The 21609-nt window shown below is 43.8% G+C and overlaps 1 protein-coding gene across 5 annotated transcripts in view; it reads right to left on the reverse strand.

Moving 5' to 3' along the window:
- Nucleotides 1-21609, reverse strand: part of LOC135233149 (CUGBP Elav-like family member 4) — a 54211-nt gene that overhangs the window by 22498 nt on the left and 10104 nt on the right. For all 5 annotated transcript variants that reach the window (XM_064296403.1, XM_064296401.1, XM_064296400.1 and 2 more), the window contains exon 2: nucleotides 6175-6257. In XM_064296403.1, the coding sequence (XP_064152473.1) occupies nucleotides 6175-6257 (83 nt within the window). The remainder of the gene's footprint in view (nucleotides 1-6174; nucleotides 6258-21609) is intronic.

A 21609-nucleotide genomic window follows, 5' to 3' on the forward strand; every position in this document is an offset into this window, starting at 1 on the left:
AACCTCCATAGGCCATCTGTGTGGTTTCTGGTCTGTTTTACAACCCCAACCTCCTCATCGCTGCCCCCCTCTGGCAACAGGAGTTAATGGTGTGTATCAGGCACGAAGCACTGCAGGGGGCCCAGCTGGGATTCAAACTTGCAACCTCCACACAGCCCAACTGGCCCAACTGCAGCTCGCCAGTACAGGGGAGCTCTAATACGTATAGCAGATGGATAGATGAATTTTTTTTTTCTTCTTCAAATAAACGCACTGTAACATTTACTGCTGAAAATGCTTTTTTAGAAAGGGTGTGAAATATCTGCTAAAACTCTCAGGTCTTTCGAGATCCGTCAGCCTCTCAGCCCACTCGCGGCTCAGAAGACACCCTGTTGTTCAGCTGCCTCAATGTGCGATAAAAAAAAAAGAGAGACCCAGATCTGAAAAGGGATTAAGAAGGTGGGCTGGTGGAAGCTATTTCGAGCTCCGTTCCATAAGTTAAAAGTGCATTCACACACCGATGCGAGAAAGTATGTTTTCTGTTCGTGCTGGGAATTTTTAACACGCAGGCAGAACTTCTGCAGAATGTTCTGTAGCGGAGTCAGGGGCCCCTGGATCATTGCATATTCAGGGCCCAAAGGAAAAGCGCTCTGGAAGTGCTGTCATCGTAATCTGCTTCTCTCTCTTTTTTTTAATGGTCGTCTCTGTGTTTTTTGCTCTGGAAAGAGCGAAGAAAGGGGTGTGGTAATCCCACCCCCGGATCTCGCTCTGATCTGAGCAAACCAACGTAGGAGGAGAGCGCAGAACATCAAAAAAAAAGCCTTCTTCTCAAATAGACTTTCCCCACCTTTCATCCCCTGGAACATCAACACGTCTTTATTTAGTCATCCTTAATTTCCAGGAAATTGGGTCAAACTGTGCTTAAGAAAAGCAGCGGTGTCTATTCTCTGCGATCAAAACAAGAAGTGAGGCAAGGTGGCTGCTTTCATTCCATTTCCCATGATTCCTAAAAAATAGAACATATGTATGAAACGAGATGAGAAAAAAAGCAGATGTGAAAAAGAGAGATGAGTAGAGAGAGGGACAGATGTGGAGCAAGCACGAAAAGGCAACAGCGAGTGTGCAGGCGGAAAGAAAGTGAGTTTCAGAGGTTATTTGATCAAGAGAGGTGTAAATTTGAACTTAAATGACCAGGTCCCTCAGCACAGATAGCTGCTAGTTATAACTCAGTGAAAGACCACTCACTAAAAAATACAATACCCATACCACCCCTTCTCCCTTTATTTCTGCAATGGAATCATCAAACATCAGCTGTCTGTAATTAGAGTCTGTCAAATTATCCTCTCCACTCCCCTCTTCCCTGTCCCTCCTCCCTCCATTTAGAAGTGCTTATTCACATTGTCTCATGTTACATATGGTTCACAGTGTCATCATTTAAATATAAGCGTGTAAAGCTTAGAGTATATTAGGGATATATGGTGGAATCGGAGTATGGGCCATGGTAGACCTGGCAACACAGACGCAGAAAAAGAGAGTGAGAGAGAGAGAGCGAGAAAGAAAGAGCGAGCAAGAGAGAGAGAGAATGAGCAAGAGTGAGAGAGAGAGAGAGAGAGAGAGAGAGAGAGAGAGCACAGAAAATGACAGATATAAAATACGATAAAGCTGGGGTAAGCTAGCAGGACACAAAGCCAAACAAGATAACACAGCATCATCAAAAAGCCTCGATAACCTGGGGGTATGGAGGCAGCCGCGGATCGACTCCTATCTCACCCGGCGCAAAGAAAAAAAGAGGGAGAATCACCTCAATATTTTACATGGCATCCAGCAGTTTACCTTCTACCCCTGGATGAACTGCATTTGCCCAGAGGGCCCCATGGTTTAGCACAGGGAGGAAAAAAACACCAACCACGCCTGACTTTACACAGAAAGACCAAGGGATAAAAAGCCAGGGTCTGTTCTAATTCGATTCCAATCAAATTGAACACAGTTTGTTTCTTCTAGTGGGGGGGATCTGCTGTACCAGGGCCCGGAGGTGGCGGACAGATCGGAGAGAGCGGTCTTGGATTCGGGACCGCAGGACAGCGCTCCATCGCTCGCCGTGCGGCTCTAGTGCCCGTTAACCGCGGCTTTCAAACGACTGCCATCGAGGAGCCACCCGTAACGCGATTACGGGTCGCGAGGTCGACTCGACCGCCCGTTATTAAAAGCCTCTCTGCCCGTTTTGGGCGAAACGCCGGTGCCTTTCTATTACCCCAGTGTCCGCCGGCAGCCCCAGCTGTTGCTCTGAACATAAGAAGAAGAACAAGAAGGCCAGAGTCTCCTTTTGATGAGAGAAATATTCTTTATGTCTTTGGCTGGCAGAAGCCCTGGTGCAAAGCAACCTATGGAGCGCTGGAGGGTAAACCCAAGGAACGCATTTAAAATTCCCAATTAAGCCCCTTGAAGCCATAGTAGCAGAACAATTTATTTGCTAGTTTTAACACCATAAAACCCAGTATTATAATCCAAACAGATTTCTGGCTCATCTAAAAGTACAGACCCAAAGTGTCAGATACAATAGTGAATTTTTGTAGAGTTAGGACTTAGGTAGACACAGGTATAACTCAAACAGGTACAACGAGAGGAGCAGGTTTGTGACCCAGCTGTTCGAGCAGCTCTGTCTAGTTCAGGCCAATCAAAGTCTCTTTTCACAAAATAAAATATGGAAAATATTCTGCTGTTCTGATGTCTCCCCCATCTTATATTTTCCATAACCATTAAAATAACTAGATGGCAATAACCTTATCAGGATAAAGGATCCCAGCGAGCACCTAAATCTATGGCCATAAATCAATGTTGACCAGAGGCACCTTATTGTTTTCAATTTCCTCATTGTATATGTGGGATTTACATTTTCATCGATTCATTTTCCCTGTTAGATAATAAAAATATTTCATTACTTAGCCTGTTCTATGTCCTATAGTGTTTTATCTCCAATAACCCCACAAACGTATCCATGTGACTTGTGACATCACCCAATCGTTCCACATCTCATTTGCATATGGGGTGCTCACCGCATTGAACCAGTTTTAATGGCTGCTTTCATCCCATCCACGTAAAATGAATAAAAGGCTAATGCAAATTATAAAATCAATGTGCGCATAAATACATCAAAGCGAAATAAAATATTAAAAACCAACCTGATTAATGACAATAAAGGGGCCCGTCGATCGAAGTCGCAGTTGATAGCGGTTGATCCACCGTCTAAATTCTATCGATCGCAACGGCTCTGCCATATGTGCCTGTGATGAGCTACGCTTCCTTAAACTCTACAGTCCGACGCTGCTTCCTCTGCTGCTGTAAAAAAAAGGGCTGTCTGCAGGCCATCTGCAGCAAAACTTTGTCCGGCTTGACCCGGATCCCAGGAAGTGATCGGTGGAAGTGGTCATAACGGCGAGTTCAGGAAGTCTCGGCCATGAAGCTGGGTCTCCGAGCCGATCGATCGATTGGCATGGATTTTCTGGGCCTGGGCTTGATGTGGTCTCAGACCATCTTAAGCCAAAGAGGCTTAAGCCCAGCCAGAGCGGTTCGAACCCGAGCCTCTGGACGGGGATGTGCGTCAGCTAGTGATGCAGTTTCATACGAATTCAATTGTGTAATGGCGTAATGGTTCAATGAGGCACTTAAGTAATGGTGCAGTGATGTAACTGTGCGGTGATATTTAGATGTGATTGTGTAATGATATTGTGATGCAATGAAAAAAATGATGTAATGCTGTTACCATGTTGTGATGCAATGGTGTGAATCTCTTTCTAGAGTATTCCAAGTTTGCCCAAAAAGACTACAAGATCAGAACAGGTCCTAGAACTTCAAACTGTAGAGGTTAAACAACCAATCATCTTCCATTTTACACTGACTACCAAATGGCAATCTGACTTCATCTGTGGATAATTATTCCTCTTGAATTCTTCTGTCCTTAACAAAATGCCAATAAGTGCACTTATGGAAAGTACAGGACATGTGTTTAATACTACTCAAATGAAGAGCTTTGACTTCCACTGAATATGTAACCTGGTCTAGGCTATACCTGAGATCCACAAAAGCACAGCCCAATAGTGCACACCATTGCTACAGTACAGGCCAAAAGTACTAGGCCACCAGTAGTTTTCTAAAGAAACTTTAGGTAGAGAAGAATTCAGTGAATATATGCACGTATATTGAATAACAAACCAAAATAGAAACATTTTTTTCAATTTATACCAACAATAGCACAAAAAATGTTTATACTTTTGTTTGCTACTCGATGAACACCCAGAAATCAACAGAATTATTCACTATGTAAAGTTTTTTTTTTTTTAAACCACAGGTGTCCGAATACTTTTCACCAACTCTCAGTCTTGACCTGAAACACCTGTTCAGTCTCTCCATCGCGAGCAAACCACCAACAAACCCACAGCCACCGCCCCCCCTCCCCCCCCCTCCACTCCCCCACCACGACTCCGCTTCACCCTCTGTTCTCTTTGAGAAGGCAGCCAGCCGGAATCAATTGGCCCTTTGGATGCGGGGCGCGGCCGCGGCCGAGCGTTCAGATTGCCGTGCCGACGCCGCGTCACGGGACGCCGCCCGTTCGCTCGAGCGGGGCGTCCCGGACAGATGCTGCTCGTTAAACCCCCGAAGTCCTACACCTGTGCTCCGAGCCAAACGCCTCGGTCCACCTGTGTGCAGGGGCGTGCCAAGTCTCTGCATCTTCATGACAAAAATGTTGAGAAATATGCTTCAGTCTGTTCTCCAGAGTAGGGGTCAGTTACACGTGATGTAACGTCATGGAATGTCATGCAGAGTTCATTCCATTTCAATTCTATCAAATCAGGAAATGAAATTGAAATGAACTAAAAATCTAATAATACATTTTTCTAAATACAATTTTTTCTATTCTTGGTTTGAATCTCTTCTTGGTTTGTTTCCTGAACAGGCTGGGTGTAAATGGAATTGACTCCCTCAACCCCAATGTCCTCAGACATTAATGCAGCTAGCAGAAAATGGTGAGGTCACTGAAACCGGTTTTGAAAATATGGACAGCCAGATCATTACAGTGACACTCCAGGACTAGTTCCCTTCTACTCATCATTGCCTGTCCTGCCTGCTGCTCTCTCTACTGTCTGTACTGCCTGCTGCTCTTGCTGTTCTCTGAACTGTCTGTACTGGCTGCTGCTCTCTCAACTGTCTGTACAGCCTGCTGCTCTCTGCACTGTCTGTACTGACTGCTGCTCTCTGAACTGTCTGTACTGCCTGCTGCTCTTTCTGCTCTCTGAACTGTCGGTACTGACTGCTGCTCTCTCAACTGTCTGTACTGCCTGCTGCTCTCTGCACTGTCTGTACTACCTGGTGCTCTCTGCACTGCCTGTACTGATTGCTGCTCTCTTTACTGTCTGTACTGACTGCTGGTCTCTGCACTGTCTGTCCTGACTGCTGCTCTCTGAACTGTCTGTACTGCCTGCTGCTCTTGCTGCTCTCTGAACTGTCAGTACTGACTGCGGCTCTCTCAACTGTCTGTATAGCCTGTTGCTCTTTGCACTGTCTGTACAGCCTGCTGCTCTCTGTACTGTCTGTACTGACTGCTGCTCTCTGCACTGTCCGTACTACCTGCTGCTCTTTGCGTTGTCTGTACTGATTGCTGCTCTCTTTACTGTCTGTACTGACTGCTGGTCTCTGCACTGTCTGTACTGCCTGCTGCTCTCTGAACTGGCTGTATTGACTGCTGCTCTCTGCGCATGGATCCTTCCAAGCTTATTCTTGGTTGAAAAATGTTTGCGGGAAAAAAAGTATTTTCACACAGCACGCACACCACTCTCAGTTCTCTCTCAAGGTCTCCATGGTGACGATCAAGCTCCCCCTTGAGGCATCATTAAAAAAAACAAAACAAAATGAAACAAGACTTGTACATCTCCAAGTGATACACCCTGTTTTTTTGAAAGGTGAGTATGCTGTGATTTAATGCGTGTGTGCGTGCGCACATACACACACACACATGCACGTGTACACACATACACATACACACACACGCACACACACACACATTTTCAAGCACAGGTAGATACAATAGTATACCATTATTCCACAAATTCAAGCACGTGTGTGTGTGTGTGTGTGTGTGCATGTGTGTGTGTGTGTTTGTGTGTGTGTGCGTGCGTGCGTGCGTGTGTGTGTGTGTCGTACCCCTGGCAGAGTCTTCTGTTCATGAAGGGCAGTTTGGGCCCTCAGTGCCGATTCTCTGGAACAGTAGGTCAGAAAGGCGCAACCTGACAGAGAGAGAGAGAAAGTGAGAGAAAGAGAGAGAGAGAGCCATTAGGAAATGACATGAATCATTACCATCATAACATAACCACAATTATTATATGTACAAGAGCTGAGAAAGGGAGATGTACCCAGTGGGAATTTATGACTTAACTGTACAAGGTCATATATGTACGTTAAATATGAACATACACGCACACACACACACACATCGAGGGAAAGAGGGAGAGAAAGGAGACAGAGTAACGATTTCTCAGCTGTAAAAAACTGCGTGTGTGTGTTTGTCGGTGTGTGCATGTGTGTGTGTGTGTGTGTGAGTGTGCATATGTATGAGTGTGTGTGTGTGTATGTGTGTGCGTGTCTACTGCACTGAGCACTGCACTCTGTCACTTGCATCCGCAGTGTGACTCAGCTCTGGTTTGAGAACACACCCTTATTCGCGACCCTTATCGCTCACAATGCACATTTTTAGGTTATTATCCATTTTTACAGCAGGATATTTACTGAGACAGCTCAGGTTAGGCACTTTGCTTAGGGGTGTAACCTTCTTAACTGTCCCCCTGGGAACAGAACTGAAGGGTTGGGCCTGGAGTTCCAGTTCCACACAAGTAATTCTTCTCCTTGCTCTGTTCCTTACGGAACGTCCAAAACACTGATGTATTCAGCAGATATTTACAAATATGACCAATGGCGAGGCTATGATTTATTGGATAGCAATTTATTTCATCACCTAATGCAGCACACCTCTCAAGAGTCCTTTGAAAAACAGCCTTTAAACTCATCATGTGTAAATCAGACAGGCAGCTCCAGCAGACGCAGGGAAATGCGTACCCATGCATATCAAGAATAATAAAACTAACTGACACACGCTTTACACAGTGAAATAATTATATTTCTTGTGTATGATGCCCGTCTCAAATTGGAATTTTATGAGTGTGCTTTGCAAAGCACGGCACAGAAGGCAGAATTAGCTGTAGGAAATGAATTATGGCTAAGCATAATAACTTGCCATTATCAATGATAGGAGCAAATGGAAAAATGGGATTTTGATGGGTAGATACACACAGGATAGGAATACTGTCAGAGAAGCTATTGAAAGGAAGCAAAATAAAAAATAAAAAAACCCAAATAATAATAAAGCACAAATAGTAAAAGCTTTGTAAATCTGGCATTATATTTAGTATCCGTGACAACCTTGTCAGACAACAGAGCTAATCTGCAGAACAAGGGAAAGAATGGGAAGACGAGGCGAAAGAGAGAGAGGGAGCGCCTGCTCTTCCTTCTCGCGTGTCCGATAATTTAATCAATCCCCGGCCATTTCTTTTTCACGCCATTTCAAACTATCGGATTTCAAGCTGGTAACAATTGATTAAACAATAAAACACTTTGCCGACTGCAGTGCGAACCCTGAATAGGAGGGGAAGTCTTCAACTGGTTTATTGGAACCTGGGACCAACAATATACACATATACAGTGAGCTCCATAATGTTTGGGACATATTTTTTCTTGATTTGGCTCTCCACATGTGGTAGAAGTGCACATTCTCAGATTTTTTTTAAAAGGGTATTTTTATACACTTTGGTTTCACAGTGTAAAAATTACAGCACTTTTATACATAGTCCCTCCATTTCAGGGCAACATAATGTTTGGGACATATTAATGTAAATGAAATTAGTCATGTTTAGCTCTTTGTTGTATATTCCTTTGCAAGCAATGACTGCTTGAGGTCTGTGACCCATAGACAAGTTGAGTATCTTCTCTGGTGATCCTCTGCCAGGCCTGTACTGCAGCCATCTTCAGCTTCTGCTTGTTTTGGGGGCTGCTTGCATTAAGTTTTCTCTTCAGCATAGGAGACGCATGTTCAATAGGATTTAGCTCGGGTGAATGACTTGGCCAAGCAATCATTTTCCAGGTTTTGGCTTTGAAAAACTCTTGCTTTAGCATTATGTTTGGGATCATTGTCTTGTTGTAGGGTGAAGTGCTGTCCAATGAATTTGGAGGCATTCGGAAGGCAATAGGAACCTGAGCAGAGAAGATTTTTCTGTAAACTTCAAAATGGGGGTCTTGGGCAGATCCTTTTGACCTCCACACTTTGCTCTTGCCTTCACACTGATACAAGTGATATCTTGGTCTCATCTGTCCCGAAGACCTTTTTCCAGAACTCTGTAGGCTCAGGTACTCAAGCTGTAACTTGGCCATCTTGTATTTGTGGCTATCTAGTGGTTTGCATCTGGCAGTGTAGCCTCTGTAGTTCTGTTTGTAATGTCTTCTGCTAACAATAGTCACTGACACATCCATAGCTGCCTCCTGAACAGTGTTCCTGATCTGTTGGACATGTATTTCAGGGTTTTTAATCCATTATGGTGAGACTTCTTTAGTCATCAAGGTCTTTTTTGGCCCTTTGCTATTACTGAGCTCACCGGCGCTTGCTGTCTTCATAACAATGTTCCAAACAGTTGGTTTTGGTAAGCCTAAGGTTTGGCCTAGGTCTACTACTGTTTTTCTTATTTCTCAGCCTCATAATGGCTTCCTTGACTTTCACTGGCACAACTTTGGTCCTGATGTTGACAAATGCCAGCACTAGACTTCAAACGAAATCAAAAACCTAGAACAAAAAGTAGATACTAAAAGCTCCCTTATACCTACACTAAGGAAGCAATTGAATACATTGGAAAAACCTGTGAAGCCATTTGTCCCAAACATTATGTTGCCCTGAAATGGGGGGGGGTTATGCATAAAAAGTGCTGTAATTTAGACATGGTGAAACCAAAATGTATAAAATACCCTTTAATGAAAGCTGAGAATTTCTACTTTCACCCCCACATAAATGGTTTGATTACAAATCTAAAAATATTTCTTTGTCCCAAACACCATGAACTCTATATACAAATATATACTCTGTGTATATAAAAAAAAATAAAAATAAAATAAGACTATATGCCTTGTAAACTAAAAATTTAAGAGCTATTTCTGGGCCTAATGGCAATGTGAAATTGATATTGTAGTTACAGAATGGCATTCAAAATAGTGATTAATAACTGCCCTTCCCAAGAGAAATATAAAATAAATGTAATATCCCACCACAGAGTAACCCTTCCACATGCTAACTCTTTGTTATTTGATTGTTATGAGCTGAACAACAATCGGGTGGTTCACCACAGGGTGAAACAAAAGTAGCCTCTAACACTACTTTCAAGGAAACACATAAACAGCACAAGATGGAAACACATGAATATACGATCAGTCCGCTTGCACACAGATGACCTCAGTAAGAAGGGCGACATGTGACATGAGACATCCTACATCCTTTTTGGAATTTTTGTAAAATTATATTAATGGCATTCACATACAGAGAGAATATCCATTATTCACTGTGCAGCATGCTACGATGGACATGGAACATTAAGCGTGAAAAACGAGGCAACTCTATCCATGCTAGGTAGAAGGCAAAAGAACAATTGCCAGTCTGTGTAACTTAAATTCTCAGTGAAGACAAAGGCAGAAGGACAGAGGACGTACAAAACTATTAACTAAATGAGAGGCTTGTAACAAGAGAATCAGAGGTGACAGCAACCTCTACCTTGAAGTCAGACTCCTCCCAGTATGCATCACTGACCAATACGGTCAGCGATAAATCTGTGTTAGCTTGGCGAATGTGCAATATCCGTCCTTTCTCAGTCCTGCAACTTCACCCTGACTTCTACCCCTCCACCACACAGTGAACCACTCAAACACAGACACCAGCTTGGATCAGCAATGTTTGTTCCTTAACTTTGACTCAGCAGTAAATACATTTAATCATTCATTGCATTTGTTTTCTGCACAAACACAGTTTGGCAAGTGCAACAATAACCAAAATGCACTCAACAAACTTTGATTCAAATGGTTTAAGTCAAAATTAACCCTTTAACGATCTGATCATCCAAGTGGTAGTAACGTTTTTCATTGTGAGCCAGTTAAGGGGTTAAGGACAAATGCTGGTTGAATCCAGTCCAAAGTTAAGGGTGAATGTTGTTTGAATCCACTCAAAAGGTAAGGGCAAGTGTTAATTAAATCCTGTCCAAAATTAAGGGCAAATTTTGATTGAATCCAATCCAAAGTTAAGGGCGAATGCTAATTGAATTTGGGCCGCGGTGCTTTACTGTCCTTGTCGTCACACGTGCTCCCTCCTTCAGGCTCCACCGATGGGTAAAAGTGGTCGTCTTTGCTGTTGAAGAGGACACTGGCGTTCTCCGTTATGAATCACCGCCGTCCTGTGAGTCCGGATGGAAGGACGCCCTACCCCTTGATTGATTTGCGGTGCTTAATTGGCTTTATTGCGCAAGATGGCGCACTGGGGCTGGCTCTCAGTGCCGCAACCACCCCTCCAACCCCCCCCCACCCAACCCCCCCCCAACCAGACTCCCCAGCAACCAATATCACATTCACTTCCATTTAAGAGACCTTGTTTAATTGCTTTTCCACCATCTCCCATGCTATTGTGGGCTCGATCCTATGGGATTATTAGCAACCCCGGGTCTTCAATAATTAATTGCCAGCTATTTATACGGATATGGGCAGTTCCTTTAAGTCCGCAGCCATATGAAACAGCTATTTCATAATGCAGCTAGGATACAGGAAAGGGAGGAAAGGATGGAGAGAGAGAGAGAGAGAAAGAGAGAGAAAGAAAGAGAGAGAGCAAAATGGATAAAGGGGGGGGGGGAACACAGAGGTGAAGAACAAACACAACAGGATGAAAAATCTCTGACAGCCCGGGAGCAGGAAGGCAACCACGAATCAACCGCTATCTCACCCCCCTAAAAATGAGGGTGAATCACCTCAATATTTTACAGTGAGAGGGGAAAAGCTTAGGCTCGACAGGGTTAGATGTGGCTCTTCTGTCTTTCTGACAGAGCCCTGCGCAGTGAGATGGGGTGTCTGCTTGTCACGGACTATTATCCTGTCAGTCTTCCCTAAAAAGTGCTCAAGGAAAGCTCCCCTTTATCTGGTCCGGCTCTTCTTCCCAGTGACATCACAATGCTCAGTTTTATGGCTCCCCCTTTATTCTCTCTCTTTGTTACAGCAAAGGGGATAAAAAACCACTGTCAATCACTGACTTGTTTTAACAAATCAAAAGGCCTGCCTCTCCACAGCAAGACACAACGATTGGTTCAAACCAGTCAGCTGTACATTGCAGCTCTGCCCATTTCTGGTTTCATGGAACCTCACCATGCCATCATTATCTGCCACTAACAATGAGCTCTCCCTATTACATGCAATGTGGCATACATTTCTTTAGCATTCATATGCAATATACACACATTATAAATGGACAGAAATGAGCAGAGATCAGTCAGAAATTACTTGTTACATTATGTGGTTGTATTTAATTGGCTGCCACTCTAGAAGCCCATATAATTGGGTCATTTTTTGCTAAGCTGTTTTTAAAGAAAAGCCCCAGTGTTGCCAGATAAAATTCCATGCACTTTGAGAACTGGCATGGTGACAGTGCATATTATTGCCAATTTGGTCACTGTGTGTCATGTGATCCGGGGGCTGACAAAAACACTCACAGCGTTTTTCAGCATGAGTTGATTCCGGCACAGTAAATTAGGCTCCTCTGTTTTAATTGTTGTGCTCCCAGAACATTTTGCTCGTTTCTGGGTAAAGAGCCAGTGTTTATTAGACACTTTGTTCACGAAACCTCGCTTTCCGTCTCTCCCGGCTTAATCCGCGAGCCACAGAACTCAAACCTTTCCGGAATGATCCGGGGGGCCTGACTGAGGCTCCGTTGAACATGACGAGGGGATATATATATAAAAAAAAAAAAAAGCAAATTTCTTGTTCTTTGATTAAAAACTTTGACTAATAGGTTCTGGCACGGGCGGCGGTGTGCACGCGGGGTTCGGAAAAGCTCTCTCAGGCACTTAAATTGCATATAAATCTGTGATAATTTGCGTAGGAATTTCTCGGCTAATCGTTCCCAGCGGGGCCGAGGAGACTGCATAATGAATGGCCGGGCAGGAGGAACTAACCGCTAGAGAGAGAGGCCGGCGCACGCACCGAAGGACGACCGGCAGCCCGTCTACGGCCGAGGCGGGCAACTCCTCTCCTGGAGGGCCGGCGTGTGTGCGCGCGTGCGGTTCTGTTTCCGCCAATTACCCGCGGCTCAATGGGCTAATTAACTCTACACTCCATTTCCAGTTCGGGCGATGGATTAGACCAGAGTCAAACATTTCAAGTTGGCACCAGAAAGCCGACCACTGAAGAACTTATCAATTAACGTACGCTAAAATGTCAGTCAAACATATGATCGGGACGATTAATGGAGTCGATATGAGAGCCAGAAACCAGCAGCCCTTACTCTAGAGAAGGTGTGGCCAAGGAGGGCTGTTTCCAGCTTTTATGCAAACTTTTAAGCTTAATTATTTAATCAGCCTATCATTTATGCAAATCTGGCATTTTTGATAGGCTCATGGGTTACTGCTGAAGACTGTGCCTATATGAAGCATGTCACTTTGGCCTAATTTAAGAATGAATCAGCATTTGTGTATACATTTAAATAGCTAATTGCCCAGGGTTAATTGGTGGAAATAAATGCTTGCAAACACACCGACCCTACAGTAATGGAATTGCTCTCCTTTCCACTAGTGAGATCGGCATGTACATACACAAGGCCCAACCAACAAGTCTTACTCTAGAGAGATTAGCAGACACAAACACACACACACACACAACATAATTAACTCTAGAGAGATCTGCACCTGCACACTGTGTACGGTGCTTCACCATAGAAACAGGCACTTAGCACACATGGTCTAACAATTAGCGAACTGCCCTCCCCCTAAAAAATCTGCTCTAACAAGCACAGTCCTGACCAAGCAGACTCACTAAGTGCATGGTTTCTGGATGTTTAACGTGTTTCAGCACCAGTGATTCATTTAAACCACTGATTGGCTAAAGAGTCCACACACCTTGATTCCTTCCTTCCAAAATTAAGTTATTTTATAGGACAAAAAACCTACAGATAATGTGGTCCTCTCAGACTTGAGTTTGACACCCCTGCTCTAAAGAAAGATTAGCGTTTAACTCAAAAAAATTCACTCTGGGCCAATGATGGGACCAAGAAAATATGAAAAAAGGTAAAAAGCAGTGTGTTGTTGATGGAGTAGCAAAGTAGGGTGTGAAAAGAGAGATCAGTGCGTAGGTGTGACCGGAGGGGGGAGGGGGAGGTGGGGGGCGGGGTTCAATCGTGTTTTCAGCAAAGGACTGTGGGTAGGCGTCCCAGCTGTCACTGGGGGAGTATAACTTTTCACACGGTGTTCTCTCTGATCAAGGTGTTCTCCCATACATAAAACCCCTCTAAAAATACAAACTGAATTCGCAATGCGCATTTCAATTATTCATCTGAAACGTGAAAAAAAAAAAGTGAGGGAGAAGAATAGCTACAGATGTATAATATATGTAATTTATAATACTATACTAATACACTGTCCGAAGATCTGGGTGAATTTTGAAATATCAACCCCAGTTTTTTTTTTACTCTGTCATAATTTTAATTTTTAAACATGGCCTGCCCTCGTCTCTGGCGTGGACGCAGTGTTCCGTACGGGATAACAAGGACGACTGCAGAGTGAGCCTCCTGTAGGGTAACCTGTGGATGACTCTGGAGGACAGACAGGTCAAAGCATGCAAGCGAAGTAGGTCAGAAAGAAATCAATCTGTACGGAGTGTGACAGCAGTATCCATCCTCCCTTCCCTTCTCTTTTTCTCTTTCTTTCTCTACCGCCGTCGGCTCTCCCTCCCTCTGAAGCCTGAGGATCAAAAAAAATAAAATAAAGAAAAAAACACGACCAAGATCAAACTGCCGATGTGGCTTAGAAATTTCACCTGTCCTGAAGGCTCAAGATAGGCCAACACGTTTTAGTACAAAAACCCAAAGGCGTTAAATCTACAATGCAGTAACATACTGAGACTGTGTTGCCTCAAAGTCTGCTCAAAGGACTCAATCATCCTAATCTTTAATTTACAAGACTTGCATAAATGTTAGCACTTCCTATTGTCATGCATACATGTGAAAAGTTTGCCATGTTACGGCAAACCAAATTCTGCTTCTTAAGGGAAAAAAGTTGAATACCTGCATTGAATCTCTTTAAAACTGGGCTCCGACAATGGCTGTGGGCAAATAAAGTTGACAGAAAGCATAGGGTATGTAGCATTGAGGGTATATAAATGGACAACGGGGATGCCTCTATTTTCAAAATGGGTGAGACTGGAGGCCAATTGCATCACTTCCTGATCAGCCTCTCATGCAATGGATACTGGGAATGCACAAGATTGTGCTAGTGCCAAGTCTCTGGTTTGCAATACAAATATGTACTCCTTGTAGTAGCTACACTGTAGAATTAGTTACAGCACATTACAGCATCTAGGTTAACACACAAAATCATTACGATTCACAAACCATCCTAGAAATATTGATATATGAAAATATTCCTCATACTCTACATAACTTGCTATAATATGTAGTGTGGACTTTCCATGCAACAAACCTCCATCAGAGTTTCAGAATTTTTAGGGAGCTTATTCTTCAAACATTACAGCGCAGTCCTTCGAGGTTGCAGGTTTATGACGTCATTATTTGTGCTGAGATGCCCAAAAATCATTACTTTCGCTGGCATGCGCTAGGAGAGAAATCCTGCCCCCTGGTATGTACTGTAGTGAAGTAGAACAGGAATATGGGCCATGCAAACACAACAGAGCCCCATGATAATCACGTGAGTCACAGATGAATGTTCAAACTCACAGGACAAATGTGGGGACCGTGCAGTCAGAGAAGTATTCAGCAAGACTCACAGAACAGATAATTACCTGTGCAGTTTTAACTATTCAGATATCAGTAAAATAATATCTGCTGATGTTTCTTCTTTGTATAACTCAGTCAGTCTAATTTCAGAATTGACCTATCAGTCACTCCAGTGTGGGTTAGAAGACCAATAAGGGGGTCACATGCTTTGATATCATTCAAGTCAAAGGGTCTAGGCATCGTACTGTATCTGCAAAAAAGGCCAACAGGATGCTGGAACATATTGCAAAAGGTAGCAAGTATAAATCAAAAGTTATATTGATGTTACAGAATGCCTTTTTCAGTTGAACAAGTTGGAATAGGTGGAAATTAGCAAAAGGTAAATTCCACTTGACGATCAGGAAGTAATTTGTACAGAGAGTAGTCAAATATGGAATAGCTTCCCAGGTCACACAGAAGAGGCAGAGACTCTAGGAATGTTCAAGTCCAGGGTTCATGCAGTGCTGGATACTCTCTAGTTTGTATGTAGATGGTTTGACTGGTCTCTGGTCATCATTATATGTTTTTATGTTCTTATGCTCTTTCATATTAGGCATTCCATTTTGTTGTAATTCTGCAGTGTGTCATTTTTCCTTGAATCCAGCCAAAGTAACCCGTTTCCCGATTCATTTATACTTAAAAGTTAAAGTGTTCTTTCCAGATGAGATATGTTACACATTCGTTTTTTATTCGGTACAGTTGTGTGACCTGGCGTTCCATTTGCGTAGCAGCAGAGCTGTTGCTAAGAGACACTGCACAAAGGGGACAAAGAGGAAGAACGATGAATGTGACGCTCGTGGCAGATTAAATCGGGAGCTGACATATGTAAATATGCGCGATGCTTCAAAATTAGCTGAAGAATTGAACAGAAACATTCATGTGTGAATAAAATTGGCATCCAATGCACAGGAATTTAATTAATCTCTATTGCTGCAAATATGAGTTCCAAAGAATCGGAGCCACCGCAGAGGGTTTATTTCACATAATTCCTCTGGAACAAATGCGTTCCACGTGAAGTTAAGATGGAGAGAGCTACGGAAATGAGAATTACTTGTGAAAGAATTTCCATAAATCACCGCCGAAGAACTTTTTGTTTGCAGCGCAGTGAGACAGCCGGTCCCAAAGTTTCGTAATTGCAAATTTAGCGAACGCGTTAAGTCAACTTTGTTGTTGCTCAGCTTATTTATGACCGATGACAGAAAGTGGACACGTGTGTCCTCCGTTGGCAGTCGCGGTTAGCTTGTTGATTTGCGTGAGAGAACACCATCTTTTGTGTGTAAAAAAATGTATTGTTTCTCCCCGGTTGTCAGTGGGGAACTGCTGACGACAACATGATTTATAATAGGTGATGTTACCATGGCGAGAGGAGCCCAAACCTAGCATTTCCTGATTGATAAATATTGCTTACCAGAGTGCATGGTTTGGCATATACATCACCACCTTTGCTGCCATTGGTGTAACTCACCTTTTAAAAAAAATACTTTTCTTCCATTCTTCTCCCAATTTGGAATGCCCTGTTTTATTCGCCACCAGCACGTATTCTTGCAAACTCTGCTTTCAGTTTGGAGGTGCTAACACAAGCATGTGCTATCCTCCAAAGCATGTGATGCCAGCCATCACTTCTCATCACACCACAGAGTACAAATTGGGTTTTTTTGTTCTTTTGATTGACTGTTTTGTTCTTCCATGTGGAATGCAATGTAGCCCTGTAAACAGCAGAACAACAGTTTTTAACAATTTTGTTTGGCCCTTCTTTTTTAACCAGGTTGGTCAGCTAACCTTTACCCTAACCCTAACTCAATTCTTATTGGTGGTGATGACCATAATCAGTGTAGATAGGGAGTTCAAGGGATTCTGTAGCCAATCGGATATAGGGGAACAGTCTGATGGACAGACGTAGAGAGCCAGTTTTAGGTGAGATAGATTTAAACACGCCTACTCTTTCAAGAACTGCCGGGGGATCCTAAATGTTCAAAGAGGTCCAGATGTACATAAAAACAACTCTCCTGGATAACAACACAATTAAGATCGTACTATTGATACACTAAAAAAAAGTGAATGCTCACATTTTGGCAGTACGAAAGGGTTCTGTTTGCTTGCATTAATAAAAAAAGGCCTGTCTAGTTACAGCTAGGACAAGGTGAACACAAACATCATTGGAATGACATTGCACCCACAGAGGAAATATACCCTGTGCAATTAAGGGGTTAAATCAGCCTGTAATTAAGTACCTGCATATCCTGCAAATCACCCAATTATGACAGGACCCAGGTCTTAATCACACTGATCTCTAAATTAATTTAAAAATTCTACCAGGGTGATTTTCTTTTTTTTTTTTCTATGCTCCTTTTTTATCTTAATTTTTTTTCTTCTAATCTTCTTGAAAAACACCCCATCATCTGGAGATTGCTCGCTGGCTGGCCCAGGATCAGAGTAATCTCAGTGTCTTTCCTGGGGACGGCTACCCCCCAGGGGGTACTGCGGAATGGTGCTTGGCAGCCATCCTTCTCCTGTCTGTACCTCTGTGCCTCCGCCCCCCCCCCCCCCCCCCCCAAAATGTACAGACGCACCCCCGAAGACAGCACAGGGGCGCGCGCCTGCCATCATTCAAAACCGAAAATGGCACAATGGGGGGGATGACAGGAAACTGGAACGCTCAGAAACGTCGTCGTCTGCCTTTAACGGGGTGTCAACGCGGGTGACAGAATGGGTTTTCTCCGGGCTTTTTTTAGACTCGTGGATGATGCAACGTTCGTTGTTCATCGGTTCTGAGAGCGGAAGCGAATGCTAGAAATAAGGCCAGGTCAAGCAGAATAGGTATGGCATGAGCAGTAGCTTTAACCGCAGTCTGGAAGCAGTCCTTGGTTTGTAATTGGAATAACACCGCCTCTAAATTATTCCATTGCTTAGCAGATGCCCTTGTCCAGAGCTTGAGGCACAACTCGTAACTTTTTTTGCATTTATGCCCCGTATATCTGCTGTTGCGATTAAATTATGGGTCTGTATTACTCAAGGATACGACAGCAGTGTACCATGGAGGTTTCAAACATGCAACCTCTTGAGTTCCAAGCCCAGTTCTTCAACTAGCACACTACACTACTATATGGTACTGCGCCTACTCAACATGTGTGGTGTTTATGTCATAGCTGCACCTTATATCACACACTTCCATGTCTTACATGGATAATTACTGTCCTGTGTAGAATGCTCTATTTCTCTAATTGACTTATCTGGCCTTCATTACATAATCAAATTTCACCTGGAGCAACAGACACACCCTTTAGAACGCCAGTGCCTCTGTCAGAAGTCCATCATATTTTAAATTCACTGCCTAAATGAAAACAGGAAATGAATCTAATTGGGAGAGGGGGCGGAGAGGGAAGCCTTGGCTTTCAGTTGGGAAGATTACCGAAGAGATGAAAAAAAAAACTTTGAGTCATCGCTCTCATCAGAGAGATTTCAGTCCCCGAATTAAGACAAGTTGGGCTCAGCACATCTAATTGAGCTCAGAATGAAGGTCTTTTTCCAGCACATCTAATTGAGCTCAAAATGGTGGTCTTTTTCCATCATCATCATTACCGTAATTATCCTCATTATCATCACCGCCATCACCGTCACTATCATCATCAGCATCATCATCGCCATCATCATCATCACTCTCACTATCATCGTGATTACACCCTGTATTTATCTAATACACATACTGAAGAGCAAACCCTGCAAGATCTGACAGCTGTAGGCAGGCACAGATATGAGAGAACGAAAAGGCCACGCACTCTCTCTGGATGTTAGCAAGTCCAGGGACAGTGGGACAGCCATTTGGCTCCATCTCTGGTAGATCTAACGCTAAATTTAACTTGGGAAAGGAACAAAAAGGGGTGGCTGATGAATTACTTCAGCCCTAAATCTGATTTTTTTCAGGGGAAGTTATTTAACCCTTTAGACCTTCTAAACATCAGTAGAATTCCTGAAAATTGCTGGCTACTTTATGAGAGGGATCTATTTTCAGCAATAATCAGAAAAAAGTTTTTTCATGCGACAGTACATTTTGTTTAGTTGCATGTTTTTTCAAAGAATAGGAGTGTTTTCAAACTTATATGGCATTTAAAGAGTTATTTAAAATATGACTCCGTTTTTTTACTGATATATATGCTGGAACCCCGCCGTTTTGGTTAAAGAAATGGGCTGATATCCAGATTCTTTTTTTTTTTCGCATGCTCAATTCACAGATGCGGCACAGCCATTGTACCCTTGAGTGAGACACTAAACCTACTGGAGACTATTTGCCGTGCTCTGCTGGCTCAAGTCTGCTTCTAAATGTTCTCTGGGTGTTGAAGCGAGAATACAATTTCAGAGGCTGAAGAAAAGCCAGTGGGCACAAAAAAAAGAAAAAGAAAAAGAAAAAAAAAAAAAAAGAAGAAGAAGCGTTCAGTACTTTTTTCGTGAATCTTTTCACATTTTATATGCCAGACGCGCCCGTCTCCTCGTCGCCCGGAAACCTCTCGGCTCGGCGCGTCCCTCGCCGCGCGCGCGGCTCCAGGAGTGATTAAAGCCTGCGCTGCTTCGGCACATGTCCGGCAGCGCGGCGGTGGCGGCGGCGGCGGCGGCGGCGTGATATAACGGTTAGGGAAATGGGTCCATAACTCAGGGGCTGCGGATTCAGTTCCCAGGTGCGGACACCGCCGTCGTTACCCTTGAGCGAGGTGCTTAACCCGAATCGCTTCAGCGAAACACCCGGCCCCGTAAATTTGTATATAGAAAATGCAAGCCGTGCGTGTCGGTCTGGATGAGAGCATCGGCTAAAGACAGTAAGAACGGACAACACAGGGAGGAAGAATGAAAGAAGCAAAGAAAGCTGTGTGAATCACATTGGATGGGGCTCTGTCTTAGCTTTGCCTTAGCTTTGCATTGGCATTGTTCTGTTTCTCCCATTTTGGCAGGGCTGCAGTCGGGCCCTGCTCTCGCTGTCTTGTACGCCCCCTCCCACTTCGTGCCCAACACGGGAGGGCTCTGAAAACAGGCCTTACCGCACACTCTCCTTCTCCAAACAGAACCTGTTCATAAAACTCCCCTGTGTCAGATAAAGCCAATTCTTTCCTCTCGCTAATACAAACACACGCGCACACACACACACACACACACATGCATACATATGTGCTCAGTCTCAGCCACACACACACACACACACACACTACCACTAACAGACACACACACGCACACGCACACATTCACTCATCCGAGTTTTTCCTCTTCGATCCTCCCCTCTGAGCTCCTCAGCCCGTTAGCGATAGCCTCTCCCCCGGCGCGGCGCTGCCCGACGCCTGCACATTTCTCTTTGCATGTAAATAAACACAAAACTTCAGAGGGCGCTGATGAATTATGCATGAGCGCATTATGTGGGCATTAGGATCCCAGCCAGCAGCGAAGAGAGCAGACCCCGCACTCGCCCTGTCTGCCTGGACTCCTGTAAGCTCATGCAAATGCGTAAGACAACAAGTGCTAGCGAAACTTACACACAGCTCCAGCTAAGGAGCGAATAAACGCATCTCCCTGCCCATTTTTGCATCCGCCAACAGCGGTAAATTAATCTGAATATCCGCGAAAAAAAAGCGCTTTGCATAAGCAGATAATATCGGTTTAGATTCCAGATAACCTTTTTAATGATATTGGGGTGGCAGGTGTGCCATCCGTCGAGTTATGGTCTGGCGGGGCATGCCCCATACTTATGCAGCAAGAGTTTTACACTGTTCAGGGTTTCGTACAGAAATAACCACAATGACCACAGACTTTCGGCCCTTAAGAACATTAACTTCTTTCCCTTCTGACCTCATGGAAACACACAGAATTCTGATACAACAGCACACGTACACGTAACGAAGCCCCAAACTTGGGTTATTTTGTGTTTTCATTTGTTTTCCTGTCAATTTCATTATCACAAATGCTCCAGTCCCACAATCAGTCCAATTCTCATTGGACATTTAGTCACATCTGCCAATAGCAACATCAGGTCAAAGTAGTCCAATCAAAGCAGCCAATTGCAGGATACGCTGATACACAGGCAAAATGAACATATAAGGAAGTGCACATGTGATACTATTTCAGTCAATAGAACACTTTTTTAACAACTTTGTGGCCAGCATCTTTGTTTTGTGCGGAAGTTAGCTTACTTCCTAACTAATAATAACTAATAGTAGCTAATAGTGAATAGATAGTTAATTCTAGTCATGGATGTGCATATCTCTGATGTCACAATAGAACTGTGTTCTAGTCTCCTTCTAGAACACAAGCACAACACACTGGAATGCCAAATGAAAACAGACAGTGAGACTTCATGTTAGAACAAAGCTAATGCATGAGACCCATTTTAAGTTCCTTCACAAGAAGGCGGGCCCCTTGGCCCCGTCAGGAAACCGCACAGACGAGGCAGCCAATGTGAAGCACTGCTTGTCAGTCGTGAACATAAGGCAATCTGGGATAGCGAGGCTTCATGCACGCTCACAGTGCCTGCCACATTCGTTGCAGTGTGAAATCGC

The sequence above is a fragment of the Anguilla rostrata genome, chromosome 10 (assembly GCF_018555375.3).
Source record: "Anguilla rostrata isolate EN2019 chromosome 10, ASM1855537v3, whole genome shotgun sequence".
NCBI classification, from domain to species: Eukaryota; Metazoa; Chordata; class Actinopteri; order Anguilliformes; family Anguillidae; genus Anguilla; species Anguilla rostrata.